At 63.5% G+C, this 16372-nt stretch overlaps 1 protein-coding gene across 1 annotated transcript in view; it reads right to left on the reverse strand.

Annotated features, from left to right (window-relative positions):
- Positions 1-1159: 1159 nt before the first annotated feature.
- ASS1 (argininosuccinate synthase 1) overlaps positions 1160-16372 on the reverse strand; it is a 32882-nt gene continuing 17669 nt past the window's right edge. The window contains exons 10-15 of the mRNA XM_004677248.2: positions 15909-15990; positions 15431-15495; positions 9049-9180; positions 5702-5858; positions 2406-2471; positions 1160-1449 (exon numbers count right to left, since the gene is read on the reverse strand). Of these exons, the coding sequence (XP_004677305.1) occupies positions 1404-1449; positions 2406-2471; positions 5702-5858; positions 9049-9180; positions 15431-15495; positions 15909-15990 (548 nt within the window). The 3' untranslated portion in view covers positions 1160-1403. The remainder of the gene's footprint in view (positions 1450-2405; positions 2472-5701; positions 5859-9048; positions 9181-15430; positions 15496-15908; positions 15991-16372) is intronic.

The following is a 16372-nucleotide window of genomic DNA, read 5'->3' on the forward strand; positions in this document are numbered from 1 at the left end:
TTCATCGATCAGCCTGTTCTGCTCCCCATTCTGTCTCTGGTGACCCTCTCACTGCCCCTGCACCTCTGGATTGTACCCCAGCTCTGTATGCATAAATAAATAAATATTAAAAAAAGTTTAGATAACTCTGCAAAAAATATTTATAAACATAGAAAAACATGACTGAGAAGAAATATACTCAGTACAGGCAGTATCTGAAACCAGGTGGAGAGCCGACAGGTGCTAGCAATTCTATGGGACTTTATTCTTTTTGGTAAGCTGAAGCCGGCCGCAGCCAAGGACATGGCACAAACACTTCTGGGCTGAGTCGGGTCAGCGTTTGGTCTTGGCTTGTCACTCGTGAACTTTGGCAAATCAATTTCTCCGCGTCTCAGCTGCCTACAATGGCGGTAAAAGCGCCAGCCTCGTAGCGGCCACTAAATGGCAATTTGTTATGAGCTCACTGGGCATCGCGGATAATCCAGGTTAGTGTCAGCTTCTAAGTCACTTACCGGGGTGGGCTGGGCTCCCCAGCTCGCTCTCCACCGGGCATCTCCCCTGGCACAGACCGCCGGGCCTCGCCACTGACCACGGACGCGGGCCCCGGAGCCCTGCCTAAGAGTGCCCTGATTGGCCCAGGCGAGGCAGCCGCGAACCAATCAGACAAGACCGAGGGGGCGGGGCCACGGCCAACACGTGGCGGCTCGTTTCCGCTGCCGGACACCCCCAAAAGCCTTCTAGGTTCTGCGTCCGCTTTTCTGTCTGCCCTGCTCAGGTTCTCATTCTGTTTCTTCCTCCAAACCAGGCCACATTTGGCGTTCCAGCTGCTCGGCTGTGCTGGGGACACCACCCGAGGCCTTTAAGGCTGTAGTTCTCGGGACGCTCCTGGGCAGCGGGGACTCCGGCCACCTGCACGCTGCCTGCCTTCCCTGGCACGTGCCACTGGGCACACTTGGAGACACACCCCCGCTGCTGGCTGGGGTCCGACCCAGTGACCCAGGCAGGCACTTCTGGGTTCCTTGCTTATTTTTTACATAAGGAGGGAGGGGTGCATGTTCCCAGATGAACAGTTTGCCTGGCAAAGGTTGCCTTTGGGAGCAGTTAAATCAGAAAACACGAAGGTTGGGCTGAGAAAAGCACGACACCCCCCCCCCCCACACCTGACCCTTAGCAGAAATGAAGAAACAAAAACTACTGTATCTTCTTTTAATTGTCATTTCACAGCTATCCACTGTAGCTGCTCCCAACCCTCCCGTGGTTGACCGCTTTTGCAGGCGACAGGATCAGGGAACCAAGCTGGGCCCCGGCACCCCACTACGCTGCCGGCCGGGAGAACAAGTCACAATTACAAATGATCACAGCACTTGGCGCCCGCTCTGGGACTCGGGCGAGGGAGGCCTGGCTCCTCTTCATTGTCAGCGGGTCTATTTGGCGGTGACCTTGTTCTGGACGCGATGATATTCCTTCAGCCTGTGAGACATTCAAAACAAAGAAAAATGTAAATTCACAATAACAACATGCACTCAGTTCAATTAATTCAGGCGGAGCCGGGGTGGTGAGGGCAGCTGTTTGTTAAGATGTGCGTGAAGTTGTCTTTTTTTCTCCCTCTCTTCCCTTCGCTACCCGGGCCTCCTGCCCTCCCAATCAGGAGAATGTAATTAATTTATCTTAGGAGGAAAGCATTGCTTGTCATTGTTGAAGACAAAGCGCTTAACTGGCAATGGGAGGAATGAAGAGGCCATTATGAAAACCCGGTGTGTTCGGAGCCATTTAAAAGGGTTTATAGAGTCATAAAAACAAGCAGAGGCCGGCGGAGGCGGGAGAAGGCGGGGGCCCGCGGGGGGCCAGTGCCGGAGGCTCCCCGGCCGGCTGGGACCTGAGGTGTCACTGGGAGACGCGGGGGCTCTGTGTCCAGGGCACGAGGCGGGCTCGGGGGTGCCGGTGGCAGACAGGCCTTTCCGGCTGTGAGCCGACAGGCGAGGCCTTACCCACTCGGCCTGTTTCTGGAGTTGCAAGGTTGGGGAAGAGTTAAACAAGAGAAAGGAGGAGGGAGCGGAGGGGGCGGAGGGGCTCGGCCTGGCCGCTCTGCCCACACCACCAGCCCTCCGCCCTGTGCCCGCCCAGGGGCTGAGTGATTTCAAACGACACGTGCAACCCCACGGGGTTTCTGGCTGGGCCCGCAGCTCAGGGACAGTGAGGAGCGGCCAGGTGACCTGCCGGGCTCTTTCCTGCCCCTTGGTCATTGTCCTTCTAACCTGCGGGGAAGGGACTCCTCCCTGCACTGCGGAGGATGGGAGTGAGTGTCCGGGCGGGGCCGGGGGCCGGGCTGTGTGGTTCTGGGAAGTGGACAGAGCATGAAGTCCCGTCGCAGCCTGCTGCCCTTGCTGGGGGGCTCGAGCCCCCATCTGGGCTCCAGAGCTTCTCACCTGAGGGAGTTGATGTTGATGAAACCGGTGGCATCAATGGGCTCATAATCACCCTGTACGTTCATGCTGCAAGAGAGCACAGAAGTCTGTCAGCACCTCCAGGCCTGCTACCTGCACCCCATCTGAGGGACCTGGGGCAGGAACAGCTCCGGCTCCAGAGCCCTGGGCACTGCCCCCTGTTGGTCCAAACGATCCCTGCACTCTGGCGTTGCATTGTTTCTGTCCAACCAGAGAGCCTGCTCTGGACCAGGCACGGTGCCAGGGCTGGGCAGCGGGGAGCCCCACCCCCACTACACAATGGGCAGTGCCCCAGGCAGGTCCCGGCTCAGCCAGCGCCGGCAGGGTGACAGCCTCCCAGGCACACGGCACCACTCTTAAACTGAGCACACTCCGGGAGCCCTCTGCCTGGAAGGCCGGCAGGGGACCCCCAAGAGTGTCCAGGAGAAGCTGCTGTTGTCCCTGGCCCAAAGGCCCGGGAGGCCGGAGGGTGTTCGTGGAAGCGAGCCTGCACCCCCAGGCTCTCGGGCAGGGAGGGCCAGACCACGCTCCTCGTCACTTGAAGCTCCAGTTGGGGCGCTCGCCTGGCCAGCTGCTCGAGGAAAGAGCACGGGCCGGCGGGTTCCCCGTCCTCCGCTGAGCCTTCCAGAGCCAGCTTCCTCGGGGCTGCCCTTGCCCAGCTGCCCTGGGAGGCGCCCCCAGCCCCAGACGCACAAGTGCAGGCCCGAGGTGCGCCCGGCCGCCCCCGCAGCGAGCAGGGCCGAGATGCCCGCCCCTGGACCCAAGTCGCCTCAGTGTGGGTCCGGAGTCGTGGCCGTGCCGGGGTGCGGCTGGCCGCTCCTGGGGTGAGCGCTCCCTCGGGTCCTTATCGAGCGCCTGCTGCATGCCAGATGCCAGGGAGGCAAGCGCAGGCCGTCAGCCTCGGCCATCGTGGCCGCGCTGAGCCCTTGGGACAAGTTGTGGGCGCAGGGCCACAAGGCCGCTCTCCGGGCCTCGGGTCGGGGTCCCTCCTCTGTTTCTCACGGGCCCCTGGCCGGGTCCTGCCCTGAATCAGCCCTTGTCTCGGTCTGCGAGAGCTTCAGCCCGGGGACAAAGCCGTCTCAAGGTTCAAGGGACAAGGAGGCAGCCTGTCCCCAGGAGCCTCTCCAGAGAGGTGAGGCCGTGGGGGAGGGCAAAGCCCCCGGGCGGTGCCTCTGACTGGCTCTTTGTGGCCTGAAAAGACTTTTTACAGCCACCAATGGGGAGGCTGTCTGGGCCCCACCCCGCCACTTGGTCAGGACTCTGCCCCCTCCCATGCCCTCCCCGTGACCTTCCTGGCGCCTGGAAGCTGGCACGGGGCTCCCACGCTCCCACCCTCCCTCTGCTCCACCGCTGCTGGGCCCTCCGAGGCAGCCAGCAGCAGGGGCCAGCAGGCTCCGGAGCGGCCGGCGAGGGGCGGTGGTGGACGCAGCTGGACGTCGGTCGCAAGTGGCCCTCACAGACCTCGCCGGGCAGCCCAGGGGCTTAGCGCGACGCCCTCCACACACCACGCGAGCCTCAGGCAGCGCTGCGCAGTCGGGCTGACCCCTGTCCCGGCCAGGCCCGGCCCGGGCTCAGCCCGGGACAGACGGGCCCTCACCATGACTCGGGCCTCCTCCAGCAGCCCACGCCAGGCCCGCTGCCCACCGCCCTCCAGAGCCCAGCAGCCCCTCAAGGAGAGACCCACGTGCAGGGCCGCGCAGTCCCACGAGGCCGCCCGGTGGAGTTTCTCGGGGACCGAAAACCTCTTTTTAAAATTGTGGCCAGGGTAGGGGGAGGAGGTGGAAAAGAGTTTACAATGATTTTTTTTTTGCCTCCCCTGACGGTCTACAGAAAACCTCTGCGCTTTTATTTTTGTTCATTCGAGTGGCTCTGACCTGCTCTATAATTACGTTACTTTCTACCTACTGTGCCGCGGCATTTCCAGTTCTGCTACCTCTCGCGCTTCCTCGCTGGTCCCCGTGACGCTGTCACTCAAGGGCTTTCAAGCCAGCGATGTAGAAATCAAAAAGAAAAGGGAAATGGTCGGAGACACAGTGAGAATAAATGCTCCTGCTTTTCTCTCTTTTTTTCCCCTTTCCCTTTTTACTTTATTCATTTAATCTCCCTGAGTGAGACTGTAGGCTTAATGAAGGGTTGGACAGATTATTAGAGGCTGCTGATTTGGAGGGGGAGGGAAGAAAGAGCCAGAGGGAGAAAGAGAGAAGATAATTTGACATTTACCCCGACTGATCTAAACTGATTCGGTTATATTTATGGCTTATAAAGTGTTTAGAAAGATGGGGGGGGGGGAGACTCAACGTGGCGAAGAGCAGGGAAAGAGAAAAATAATATTGACTGCCAAACAGAGCTCGCGCTTTAATTCCGACCGGCCCGCAGGAGGGCCACGCTGGCTTCGGTCCCAGCTGAGCGAGGCCCGACTCGAGCTGGGGGGGCTGTCTGTGCCCCGGGGGCCGCCCCACCTCTCCACTGGCCAAGTGGTCGCCAGAGAGGGGCTTCATCCTCCGTCACCAGGCAAAAGCCAAAAGCCCGTCGCGCTGCGAAGGAGCACCTGCTAGCTCCGACCTTTGACCTGGCCCCCCAGGGCGCCCTCGCCTCTCCCAGCAAAAGGCCGCCAGGCACCCTACGCCCGGCCTTCCTCTGCCACCCTCTTCCCGAGCAGCTCTCTGCCATGTCTTCCACCCGCCCTTCTCCCTGCTAGCCCCAGCTGGGCAGCAGTGACCGGACAGTTCTGTCCACCTCAGGAAGTCCAAGTCGCCACACTAGATCCTTCCTGGACCAACTCAGCGGCGGACCCAGCTGCTCGCGCCAGACAAATCAAACAAAACCCAGTGATCCGGAACCTGCTTCTCCTCCACATCCAAGCGCTCTCGCTTCCCCGTCCCTCCTGTGTACCAAGTCCGCCTGCTTCTCCCCGTTCCCAGGACCAGCGAGCCGGGGGCCGTGTCTCCACCCTCGCCAGCCCCCGCCCTTCCTGCGGCCAAGCTCCGGGGCAGCCAGAAGCGCCCTGGGAGGACACGGATGGGGCCTGTGCCGCCCCTCAGGCCTGGCTCTGGGCCGCCGCCTGCTGCTCCTGGCACACCTGGGCGCTCGGGCGCCGCAGAAACGCAGAGCCCGCATGCACGGCGCGAGCCCCGGGCAGCCCCTCGGGGCTCCCCACAGCAGACTGCGGCAGCGCCCCGACCCTCCTCCCAGCCGGGCGCCGGCCCCAGCCGACATGTGGCCAGTCGGGCGGGCCAGGGCACGGGTGTGTGCGCGCTTGGGGTAGGCAGGCCACCTACCTCACCAGCTCCTCGTTGTAGAGGGACAGCGGGGACTCCCGGCCGAGGATGTACACCTGGCCCTTGAAGACGGACACCTGCACCTTCCCCTCCACGCGCTCCTGGGACTTGGCGATGCAGTGGCGGACAAATTCGCACTCGGGGCTGTGCCAGAAACCTGTGGCAGGAGGAGAGGCCTCGCGTGAGGGCCCCGCGAGGCCAGCGCGTGGGAGACGGGACAGGCGCCCCCCCAGGCCCGGCTCACGTGGCCGGGGCCCAGCAGGGGCAGCCTGGCGCTGGCTTGGGGCCGGAGAGACCAAGCGTGCAAGCTTCTCTTTGGGCCTCAATTTCCCCATCTGTTGAGTGGGGACGACCTGGGGCTCCCCTCCCGGGCCTGGGCTCAGGGTGTCTGGCTGAGTGGACCCCTCGCAGCCCCCTGACACGTTAAGCTCAGCCCCTGACGAGCTCTCTGACCCTAATTCCCGGCCTCTTGCACCTCTGGCTGAGCGAGTGCAGGGAGGTCGTGGAACTCTCCGAGATCACATGGCCGGGCCTTGCTGGCCACCAGATCTGACCTCAGCTGGCCGAGGCTGGGCCACCCCTCTCCCAAGCCGCCCCAGACACTGAGGTGGGGAGGGCTGTGCGCTGGCCGGGCCCGCCTAGCGGCTCAGACCTTGGGCGGCTGTTCTCTCGTCTCTGCTGAGGGGCCCCGAGGGGCCGGCAGGTGGGCTCTGGCCAGGTTGGGGGAGGGACCGTGCAGGGGTGGGGTAGGGTTTCTGTCACGGAGCTGGGAAGGTGAGCCCGCCTGGGCAGCTGGGGGCCAGATGGTGCGCGATCTCCAGCCCTGATAAAGGGCCAGGTCAGCCCTGGGTCTTTAGCTATTGTTAGAGGCCCAGGCCTCCAGGAGCACCTGCGGAGACCCTCCGTGGGAAAGGGGAGCGGGCCTCTCCGGGAGGGGTCCCCGGCTGGCAGGGGTGGGGGAGGGCGGGGCCGGCTGGCCCTCTGTCCAGCAGCCGCCCCTGCCACGCCTGCTGCTGATAGCCTCGGTGTGCCTTAGTCCTCGTCTGCCAACTCCCCAGAGCGGTCCAGAGAGGGTGAGGGCAGGGGGTGGACGAGGCCACCCCCAAGCCCCTGCTATATAAAGGGAGGCAGACAGACACCCCGCTCCTGCTGAGCGCTCTGGCCCCGGCCCAGACGCCCCTGCCGGCGCCCGGGCGGAACCAGCTTCCTGACTACTGGGATAACCGCACCATTAGGTCCCCAGGCCGCAAGAGATGGGGCACAGGGACCCCACAGCAGCACCCGGCCAGCTTATCTCTGGATCTCCTGCCTCCTCCCTGGGCGGGGGTGCAGGTGCGGGGTGTCTTCCACTCAGATTTCTTTTCCCAGCAGACTTAGCCTGGGGCAGGGACAGGGGCTGGGCCTGTGGCTGCACTGGGGGTGGGGGAGCCTGGCGAACTGTCCCCTGCACAGCTGCCCTCTTCACACGATGCCCATTTTACTGCTGAAGAAGCTGAGGCCACGGCAAGAGGCGCTGTGCCTGTGTGAGACGCTTCCTCGGGCCCCCGGGCCTGAGGAAACAGACCCTGTGCCAGGCCTGTCCTCACACACGTGCCCACTCTAGGAAATGGGACTTATCTTCAGTGTTCAGACGGGAAACCACGGCTCAGGGGCCACGGAACGGGCTCACCCCCTGGCGATGTGCCCGTGTCGCCCCGCAGCGGGAAGGCACAGGCCGCCCCTGAGGCTGGCGTGGCATCTCTGGGGCCGGGGCGTCGGGTGGGGAGGTGACAGGCATGGCTGTGGCCGAGGAGAAGCCCCCGCCTCTCCCCCTCCCCACGCTGAGGCTGGGCTCCTCTAACCCGCTGGCCGCGACCTCACCGCGGGATCCCGAGGATGAACTGGGGGTTGGCTGCCGCCCCCCGCCCCTCGTTGCCAGCAGCCGCGTGCCCCTCCCCGGGGACACACAGGTGTTTAAATACCATTGTCTCCTGCCTGCGCTCTTGCTCAGTGGGCTGCACGGTCCGGGTGGCTGGGGGATCGGTGGGAGCCTCCAGGTGTGGAGGCTGCCCTGCCCCGGGGCACCCCGGCGGCTGCCGCTCACCCTGCCCCCCGCAGCCAGGTGCGGAGTGGGGCGCTGGGGGGCACGCCCTGATCTGAACTGCCAGAGGGCGGAAACCCAGGCCCAAGCAGGCCAGACGCTTGCCATGGTTTTACGACTGGTGCGCGAGGCTCTCAGCCCAGGCCAGCTCCAGAGGCCACGTTCTTGGCCTGTCCAGCAGATCCCCGGCGCTGGAGAAAGGGTTAGGGGACCCTGAGCAAGGGGTGATCCAGGGTAGGAAGGCGCTGTGGGCCCGGGCCCCGCCCCGCTTAGCGGCCCACAGGGCCTTCTAAATGCCAAGATGGCTCCAGTGGCATCACAAGGAAACTCCCCAGCATGGAGGAGACGGGGAGAGGCGAGGGGCGTGGGCTTCTCCAGGTCGCTGCTATCATTACTCTCCCTGGAGAGCGGCCTCCGGCCCAGAGGGCTGACTGGCGCCTTTCTCGCGGAGGGGAGAAGCGCGCGTGGGCCCACAGTCCAGCCACTGCACGTGGCGGCCGTCACGCGGAGCGGCTGTCCCCAAGAAACTGGGACACCAAAGCTGGATTTCCGGTAATTTGATGGTACAAGTGGTACTATTAAAAACAAACCAACAACCACTCAAAAATGTAAAAGCCATTCTAGCTCCTGAACTGAAGGAAGAGGGGAGGGGCCAGATGCGGGGGTCCCCGTTCAGTGTGGGGACGGATTTGGAGTCAGGGACCTGGGCGCCCCTCTGCGGCCCCGGCAAGCTCACCTGTGCCCCGGCCCACCTGCGCGAGGGCTCCGGTCACACCGCCGGCACGCCCCGGGCCCGCAGCCGTGGCTGCTTTCCTGTGGAGGACTAGCTCGCTGCGCCAGCCTGGGCCCGGGGTCGAGGCCAAGGCCCTCCTCCCCCCTGGGGCTGCTCAGCAGCAGCTCCAGGTCCTGCCCAAGGACAAACCAACTCCCTCTGCTCTGAGCCGGCCAAGCCACTGCTGGCCCGGAGGCTTTCCAAACTCCTCAGTTTCCTCACCTGTCAAAGCTGCCAGCGGCAGGAACGTTGGGTGGAGCCCTTGGGCTGCCACATGCCAACCCAGCCCACGCAAGGCCGAGTCACACAGACCGTGGTGGGAGCAGCCGCCACATACTGAGGGGGACGGTGCTGTCTCCCCAGACACCCACATCCGCTCTCCGCTCCCTCGTCTCCTGCTCTCGCTGGGCCCCTCCACCCTGCACCCTTGGGGCACCCCCAGTCTGGCGGCGGCGGGGGGTGGGGGGCGCGGGCGCAGCTTCGGGGCCTACGCACCGGTGTACACCAGCTCGGCGAATTTCAAGCCCAGGCCCTGCTTGATTTTGCGCACTTCCCGGTCCATGGTGAAGGCCTCGATGTCTAAATGAGCGTGGTAAAGGATCGTCCCTGCTGGGGTCTCGTAGATACCTAGCCATTTTTCCAGGCAGGGGGAAAAGGAGAAAAAAGAGAGAAACGCATGAAACCCAAACTGTCAGCAAATGACAAAAAAAAAAAAAAAAAAATAATAATGACTCGTCTGACAGGAGACAAGCCGGTCGGACCCATTCACTCCCAGCTTGCTGCCAAATGCGTCTGTCATTATGTTCATGCTGGGGCCACGACAGTCCACTCTGCGGCTTGTGGAGAAAATGTCTCCGTGCCCCCCTTTGGAGAGGCCCTCAGACGTTGGGAAATGACAGGGTTTCGGAGCCGCTCCCCTCCTTCCCGATGTATGCCCACCGGCCCGCGGCTGAAAACCTGTAATTAAACCGACGACGGCGGTGGAGCCCAGACCCCCAAATAGCCCTTCCTCGCTTCCGCCGGGAGCCGGGCGGGGGTGGCGGTACGACACGCACACGTGTCCCCGTGTGCACGCGCCTGCGGCCGCCGACGCTCCACACCTGTGCCGACCCCACTGTCCAGACGGGGAGACCGAGCCGCCGACCCGGGGCCCCCGCACGCAACTGCCAACCGGCCCCGCGCCCCTGGACACTCCTCAGCGGGTCTCGTGCGGCGCTGGCCGTGTGGCCCCGCCCGGAAGCCGGCGGGAAGATGGTCTCGCCAGGCTCCCCCAGCCGAGTCCATTCCCTCCGGCGGCCAAGTGCCCCGCTCGGAACAGACGGTGCCGAAGTCCCGCCGCGCCCGGCCGCGGCTGAGCCTGGTCCTGGGAGCAGGGGAGCGCTTGGACACTTGGGGACACCAAGGACCTCCGGGCCGGGCTGCCCTGTGCACAGCCGACTCCCTGCGTCCTGCAGCGTGGCGTGGGAGCCAGCTGGGCGAGACTGAGCTGTGGGCAAACCTCTCCTGGCGGAGGGGTCCCCATCCGACGCTGCTCCTCACCCCCAGACTCCTTTCTTCCCACTACACGAACCTACGAAATCGGGGCCCCTCCAGGCGTGGGGATTGGGGCGGGCTCCAAGGAAGGGCCCCCCAGAGCTGGTCTCCCAACCTGCTGCGAACTGGTTATCCACCAGGCCAGCCTGGGGCCGCAGCCCAGCACAGGGACAGGCAGCCCAGCCCGTGCGGGCTGGGGCCCTCAGCAAGCCCCTGACCGCACCAAATGGCCCTTCAAGGCCGGTGTGGCCACACAGTGCACAGGAGACCGAGGCACCAGGAGGCCCCCAAGGCCAGCGGGACCAGCCAGGCCTCTGTCCAGGCCTCTCCCAGGCCTCTGGCAAAGGGACACATTCTCCCCAGAGCAGGAAAGGAACATGCAGGTTGGAGAAAAAGTGGGGCTCCCAGGTGTTCCCCGCAATACTTTCCCCTGCAAAGCCCAGACATCCTGGTCTGGGGGGTGGGGACATTCACCTCCAAGCCCCACCCAGACCCCAGGGGCTGAATGACGGCAAGGCGCTGAGCCCGAGCCTGGGGGGTCCTGGGACCTCGCTCACCGTCACCCCGACACAGTCCAAACGGGAGCCCTCGCCCCTTGGCAGAGGTGACTAGACCCGCACGAGGGAGGGAGCAGAATGGCGGTGGCGGTGGCTGGCAGGTGCCGCCAGAGAAGGGGCACAGGGGCCGGACTCGGCGCCAGGGGCCCAGGGGCCGCAGAGGACCGGCCGGAGCAGGTGGCTCAGCAGTCACGGAGACGCTCGCAGAACGTTCAGGGCACCTGCCCCGGAGCGCAGACACTGACGCGGCCAGGCGGCAGGTTTCCTGTCCCCGGAACGTCGCCAAGGCCAGCTGCCCAGCAGCCACCTGGCGCGGGCCGCACTGCCACCAGGCGACACGCAGGCCCGCCCGAGGCGACCCGGTGAGCAGCGGGTGGCAGTCGGCTCTTGCGCGACAGGTGCTGCCGCACTTTGGGAAAACTCAGGAGCACACAGAGCCGGGTCCACACTGGGGGGTCACAGCGGTGCCTCCCGGGTGGGCCGGCGGCAGAGCCCAGCCTCGGGGCCCTGGTGAACATGTGCTTCTTGTTCTCGGCTGGGTCCGCTGCGGGCGAGCTGAAGCGCCGCGCTAGGGGCCGGAGAGCCCACGCGACTCACACCGCTGTGTCCCACGCGCCCGGCTCAGCTTTGCTGCGGGACCCTGGCCCACCCCGGCACCCTCTGAGCCCCGGGCAGAGAAGGGAAGGTTGCAAGTTTGGCCGCCTTTCCTTCCGGCTTCACTGAGTCGTGCCTGGGAGGTCAGTCCTCACCCCCTCGGCCCCCCGAGACCTCACAGACGGCTGTGTCGGGAGCCCTGAAGCGGACCCACCTCAGCGTCCCCCAGAGCCGGTGCCCAGGACGCGAGTGGCGTGGCGGCCCCCTCCTCTGAGCCTGGGGCAGCCTCTCGCCGCAAGGTAGCTACGGGGAGCGCTAGGGGCCGGGAGGGAAGGCGAGCCATGAGCACACAGAGCAATTAATATGACTGCTCCTTTGCTCGGAAGGTGTTAAAGTTAATTGTGACTGATCAAAAAGCCTGTTTTCAGGCTGCTGTCGTGTGTGTGTGTGTGTGTGTGTGTAAGAGAGACACACACAGAGCGAGCGAGCAGCAAGCCCCCCCGCCACTCCACGGGGGTCGGGGTAGGGGGTACACATGAGTTCTGCGTGTTTCTTCTGGGAAAAAAAAACACGACTTAAAAAAAGCCGGTGACAGAAGCCTGATGCTACCAGACTGGATTTGGGCTTTGACAGTCGGCACGCAAGCCACCGTGCAGAGGGAGAAGTGACAGCTGAAGCCCGAGTGCCGGATGAGACAACAGGCACCTCGGAGTGACACGCAGCGGCTCCAAGTGTCTATTTTCATCTCCCCGTGTTCAAGGAGAAAGACAGAGGTGTCAGCAGTTGTCCCCGGAACAGCTTCAATCACACCATAATTACTGCCGGGAGGGTGGGGGAGCCGGGCGAGAAACTGGGGGTGGCCGCATGGGGAGAGTGGACCGGGAGGAAGGGGTGGGCACCAGAGAGCTGTGACCCCCACATCCTCCTCCCCTGTCCCAGGTTCTCGTGCTCGGAGCCACTTGGCAGAACGGAGCGAGATCCGCCAGGCAGCGGGGTCCAGAGTGGGCTGGGGGGTCAGGGCTCCCCATCCTTGGGGAGAACAGTATCAGAGGGCGGGTGTGGTCAGACCAGTGAAGGGAGGTGGGCTGGAGCCCAAGGATTCCCCTCGTGGGTACCAGGGCCCAGGGTGGAGGCGGTTGCCATGGTGATGGACAGGCCCCCCCCCACCAGGCTTCCGGGGCCTGTAGGCCCCACCCTGTGCGTCACCCCAGGGCGCTGGCACTGGAGCCCCCTTGCCTCACCCGCCCCCCTCCACCGTCTGGAGTGTTCCCTCTGAGCAGCACCTCTGAAAGGCCGAGACAGTGATGGGCAGAGGCGTAAGAGAGCTTTGGGCCGCCTCAGCCTCAGGACGAAAGTGGAGGCGTAAGGAGGGGAGAGTGGGGGAGGGGGCGGGGAGGGCAGGGCAGGGCAGAGCTGGAGCTGAGGGGGTGGAGGGGAGCAGAGGAGGAGCAGGAGGCCCAAGAAAGGAGAGGGCGGAGGAGGGGTGGAGCCCGGCAGAGGTGGGCCGGCAGGGCTGGGGGCCAGGAGCCAGAGGCTGCAGGAGGGGAGGCAGGAGGGCGACTGGCGCCTTCCTGCTCCTGCCTGCCTCCCCCCCACTGATTTCATTTACTTCACTTAATCAGCCCCCTCCAGAGTTAAAAAGATAACGTGATAATGACGATGTCAACAGCCACAATACAGCCCAGGCTACTCCATCTGCAGCTTCACCAGCCCCCGCCCTGACCCCTCGGCCCTCGGCCCCTTGAGCTGCCAACCGAGCTGCCAACCCAGGCCCAGGCCGCCAGCATTGCCCACTCCCTACCCAGCCACCCCTGGCCTGGAAAAATAAAGACAAGCCCTTAAAGAATTCCACTTACAAGCTTGGTAAAGTCCATATAAACGACACTCCCCATCCGCAGAGATCCGGACAATAGCATCTTCCTGCTCGCCCCTCGGAGTAACTGGCAATCAACAGCTTTCCCACTACCGTGACTTAATAAAAGCCTTGTCGAAGGGGAACTCCAAAGCCCAGTCCACTGCTCCCTGTCTTTCTCAACACGAATTCTTTGGATTGGGGGAAATAAAACAATCCATCACCCTGAATTACAAAGAAACTCTTCTCTCATTGTCCTCCAACCCAAGTTAAGAAAACAGGCAAATCCAGCCTCCAGCAGGAGACAAGAGCACTAGCCTGGCTGCGCCTTGGCCGCCTGGAGTCAAGAGAGGGAGAGCGACTCACCGGAGGTCTCTCAGCAAATTCTTGGAGTCAGAATCCCGATGTCTTTCCCCAAGACCATACAACTCTCAAGACTAAATTCTAAGCTTTGGGGGGATCACCCACAGGGCCCGGGAAGAGTTGGCCTGCTCCAGAAATTTCTGCCAGGTGGGTGACACATCTAGGGGGTCAGAAGACGGCTTCCACATGGCTCTGACCTTCCATGGAATGACCCCATGGGACAGGAGGGCACAGGTCTACTACCCAGCACAGTGCCCCTGGGTAGCGCTCTCTGCTGCACCTGCCAACACGCCCCGCAGAGGAAGAAATCACGCCCCGGGGAGCTAAGTTCCTTTCCCAAAGGAAAGGGTCCCAAGATGGCGGCCCGACTGTCTGCGCCCAAGCCTGGACTTGGGGCCCTTGACCCAGCTCTTAGCGGCCTCGGCCAGGTCTCCAGGGGCTCAGTGCCCATCACACCCAACCTCGAGGCTCCTATCTTCGTTACCACTTTCCCAGGGATGCTGGTACCCTACAGTCTACCAAGTCGAAGCCTGGTCTCCTGCTGCCTCCTCCAGGCTGTCTTCCCAGATAGCCCAGTTCAGGACTGCTCTGCTCGGCTCTGCCACTGGCTGGTGCCATTTCAGCGTGACCCCAGGCCAGTCCTTATCTTTCCAACAAGGGAAGGCAATTCGTTGGCACCAAGTGCCAATCCTGATTGAAAGGTGGTGACTGCCTGCAGCCCTAAGACATGTCCATGATCAGCTAGTGAGGCTTGCCACAGGGCTCAAAAGGGCTTAGATTCTCTGGGTCAGCTCTGGTCCTGCCACTGTCCCCCCGTGACTTCCACCATGGTTTCCTCTCTAATGGAAAGAGGGTGCAGGCCTCTGACTCCCCAAGGTCCTTCCCAGGTCTGCCTTGGACGAGTCACATTGTGCTGTCTCCAAGGGCAGACAGACAAAGGGACATTTAATCAGATGTTAATAAAGGTAAGAGCCAGAAACAAGTGAGGATAAAAGGAAGCAGCTAATTAGAAATATTGTTCTCACAAGGCCTTCCCGAGAGAGTTTCAATTAGCTTGTTTCTCTGGGATAATGGCTTCGCAAAGAAGAAAGACTCAGAGGAAGGAAGCCGCTCCCACCCCACACCTTTCCAGATACATCCTATCAGGTACAGCAGGAACAACGCCACCCTCCCCCCCCATCACACTTGGGGAAACTGAGGCACTGAGCGGCTACGTTTCAGGGCATCGGGGATGAAAACCCAGTGTCCTGGCTGACCGGCATCCTCTCCAGCGACTGGCACCCGGCCGGCCGCTCTCTGGACGTTAGCCTCTTAGCTCCCAGGCCAGCTTTTACTCGACGGTGCCCTCTTCTTTAGACTAGCAGGGACACCTGCTAAAATGGGGAACCCTGGCCCCACCGCCAGCACTTAGACTCCAGGGGCTGCTCCATGTGGGAGCGGACCAACAGCCGTCTGGCCAGAGGGCAGGCCGCAGGACTGGGTCCCCGAGGGGACGGCGTGGCCGGGGTGACCTGTAACCCACACAGGACCCCAGGCTTTTGCGACCACCGGGAGACAAGACACCAGGACCATCCTCTCCTCCCTCCCCAGCCGTCCCAGCTCAGGCCTTATCACCGGCAGCGGCACCGGCCTGCAGGCAGGCACACAGCGCCACGCCAGCAGGGTGCCCGCCGGCCGCGCCCGCCCACCTCCTCAATGCAGCCCTAATGACCACGAAATCAGCCCTGCACGGTCCGCCTCCAAACCCGGCCGACCCGCCCAGGGTGCAGGGCCCTCCAGGCCCCGCCCTGCCCTCCCCTGTCCCCCGGCCCCTGCAGGACCCCCAGGCTCCTCCCCGTTCTCAGGACCCCTAATCCACAGTGCCCTCGGGAGCGGGTGGCACGGGGCCCCTTATCCTCCTAAGCAGGAGGGACACTGACGGAAGGACTGGCCAAGTGTCACCCGGAGCAGTGCCCCCAGGGCTGGGGAGCAGACTCACCTCGGGACTTCATCCCAATGAAGCGGTTCTCCACGATGTCAATTCGGCCCACGCCATGCTTGCCCCTGGGGGAGGACAGTCACTCAGTGAGGGTGGCCACGGCGGGCCGTCCCCACCCGGAGCCACGCACAGGGAGCCGAGACAGAGGGCAGCCGAGCCAGGCCGCCCGGCCCTGTATCTCTGGAAACTGAGGTCCAGAGAGGGGAGGGATTGCCTGGGTCGTGGTGACTTCAACTGGCGACTTTGCCAGCCCTGGCCTGGGTCCGTGGTGGCCTGGCCCTCACCACTGCTCGTCCCCCTTGCATGTCGGCCTCAGGACCCGACAAGGCCTTGGAAGCGTGATTAGACAGCCCCCAGGGCAGCAGCCCCCCAGGGCTGTGACCTGCCAGGGCGGAGGGAGCCAGGGGCCCGGGGAGGCCTGAGCCTGCCCTGGAGGGCCACCCCGGGGCCGGGGCAGGGCCGGGCAGTGGGCACTCACGCGACTTCATTCAGGTACATGAAGAGCTCCAGGGACGTGCGGTGGCTAGTGCCGTCCTTGTTGGTCACCTTCACGGGGACCCCTGGGGCGGGAGGGGAGGGCAGTGGTCAGAGCTGAGCGGCCACCCCCTCCCTGGCCCTCCTGCCGCAACGCCTTAAATGGACGTGACAGATATGGAGTCCGAGTGACTCCGTGAAAGGTTGAGGCCTGCTCGGGGGAGACAAGGGGCGAGGAAGCCCCCCAGAATGAAAGGGAAAATGCAATCAGACCGCTCTCCCCCACCCTCCCCATTCTGTTTGCCCCTTTTGCATTTAGGGCTGTGAAATTGGAACCAGGCCCTGAACTAATTGAATTTCACGCTCCACCATTGTCTTACCCCGGGAGCGCCTTCTGTCCCACCAGCTACCAGGGCCGCCTGGCCAAGGTGCGGCTCGGCTCACACACGCTCACACACTCACAGGCTC

This window comes from Condylura cristata, unplaced genomic scaffold, assembly GCF_000260355.1.
Source record: "Condylura cristata isolate star-nosed mole 26May11 unplaced genomic scaffold, ConCri1.0 scaffold00006, whole genome shotgun sequence".
NCBI classification, from domain to species: Eukaryota; Metazoa; Chordata; class Mammalia; order Eulipotyphla; family Talpidae; genus Condylura; species Condylura cristata.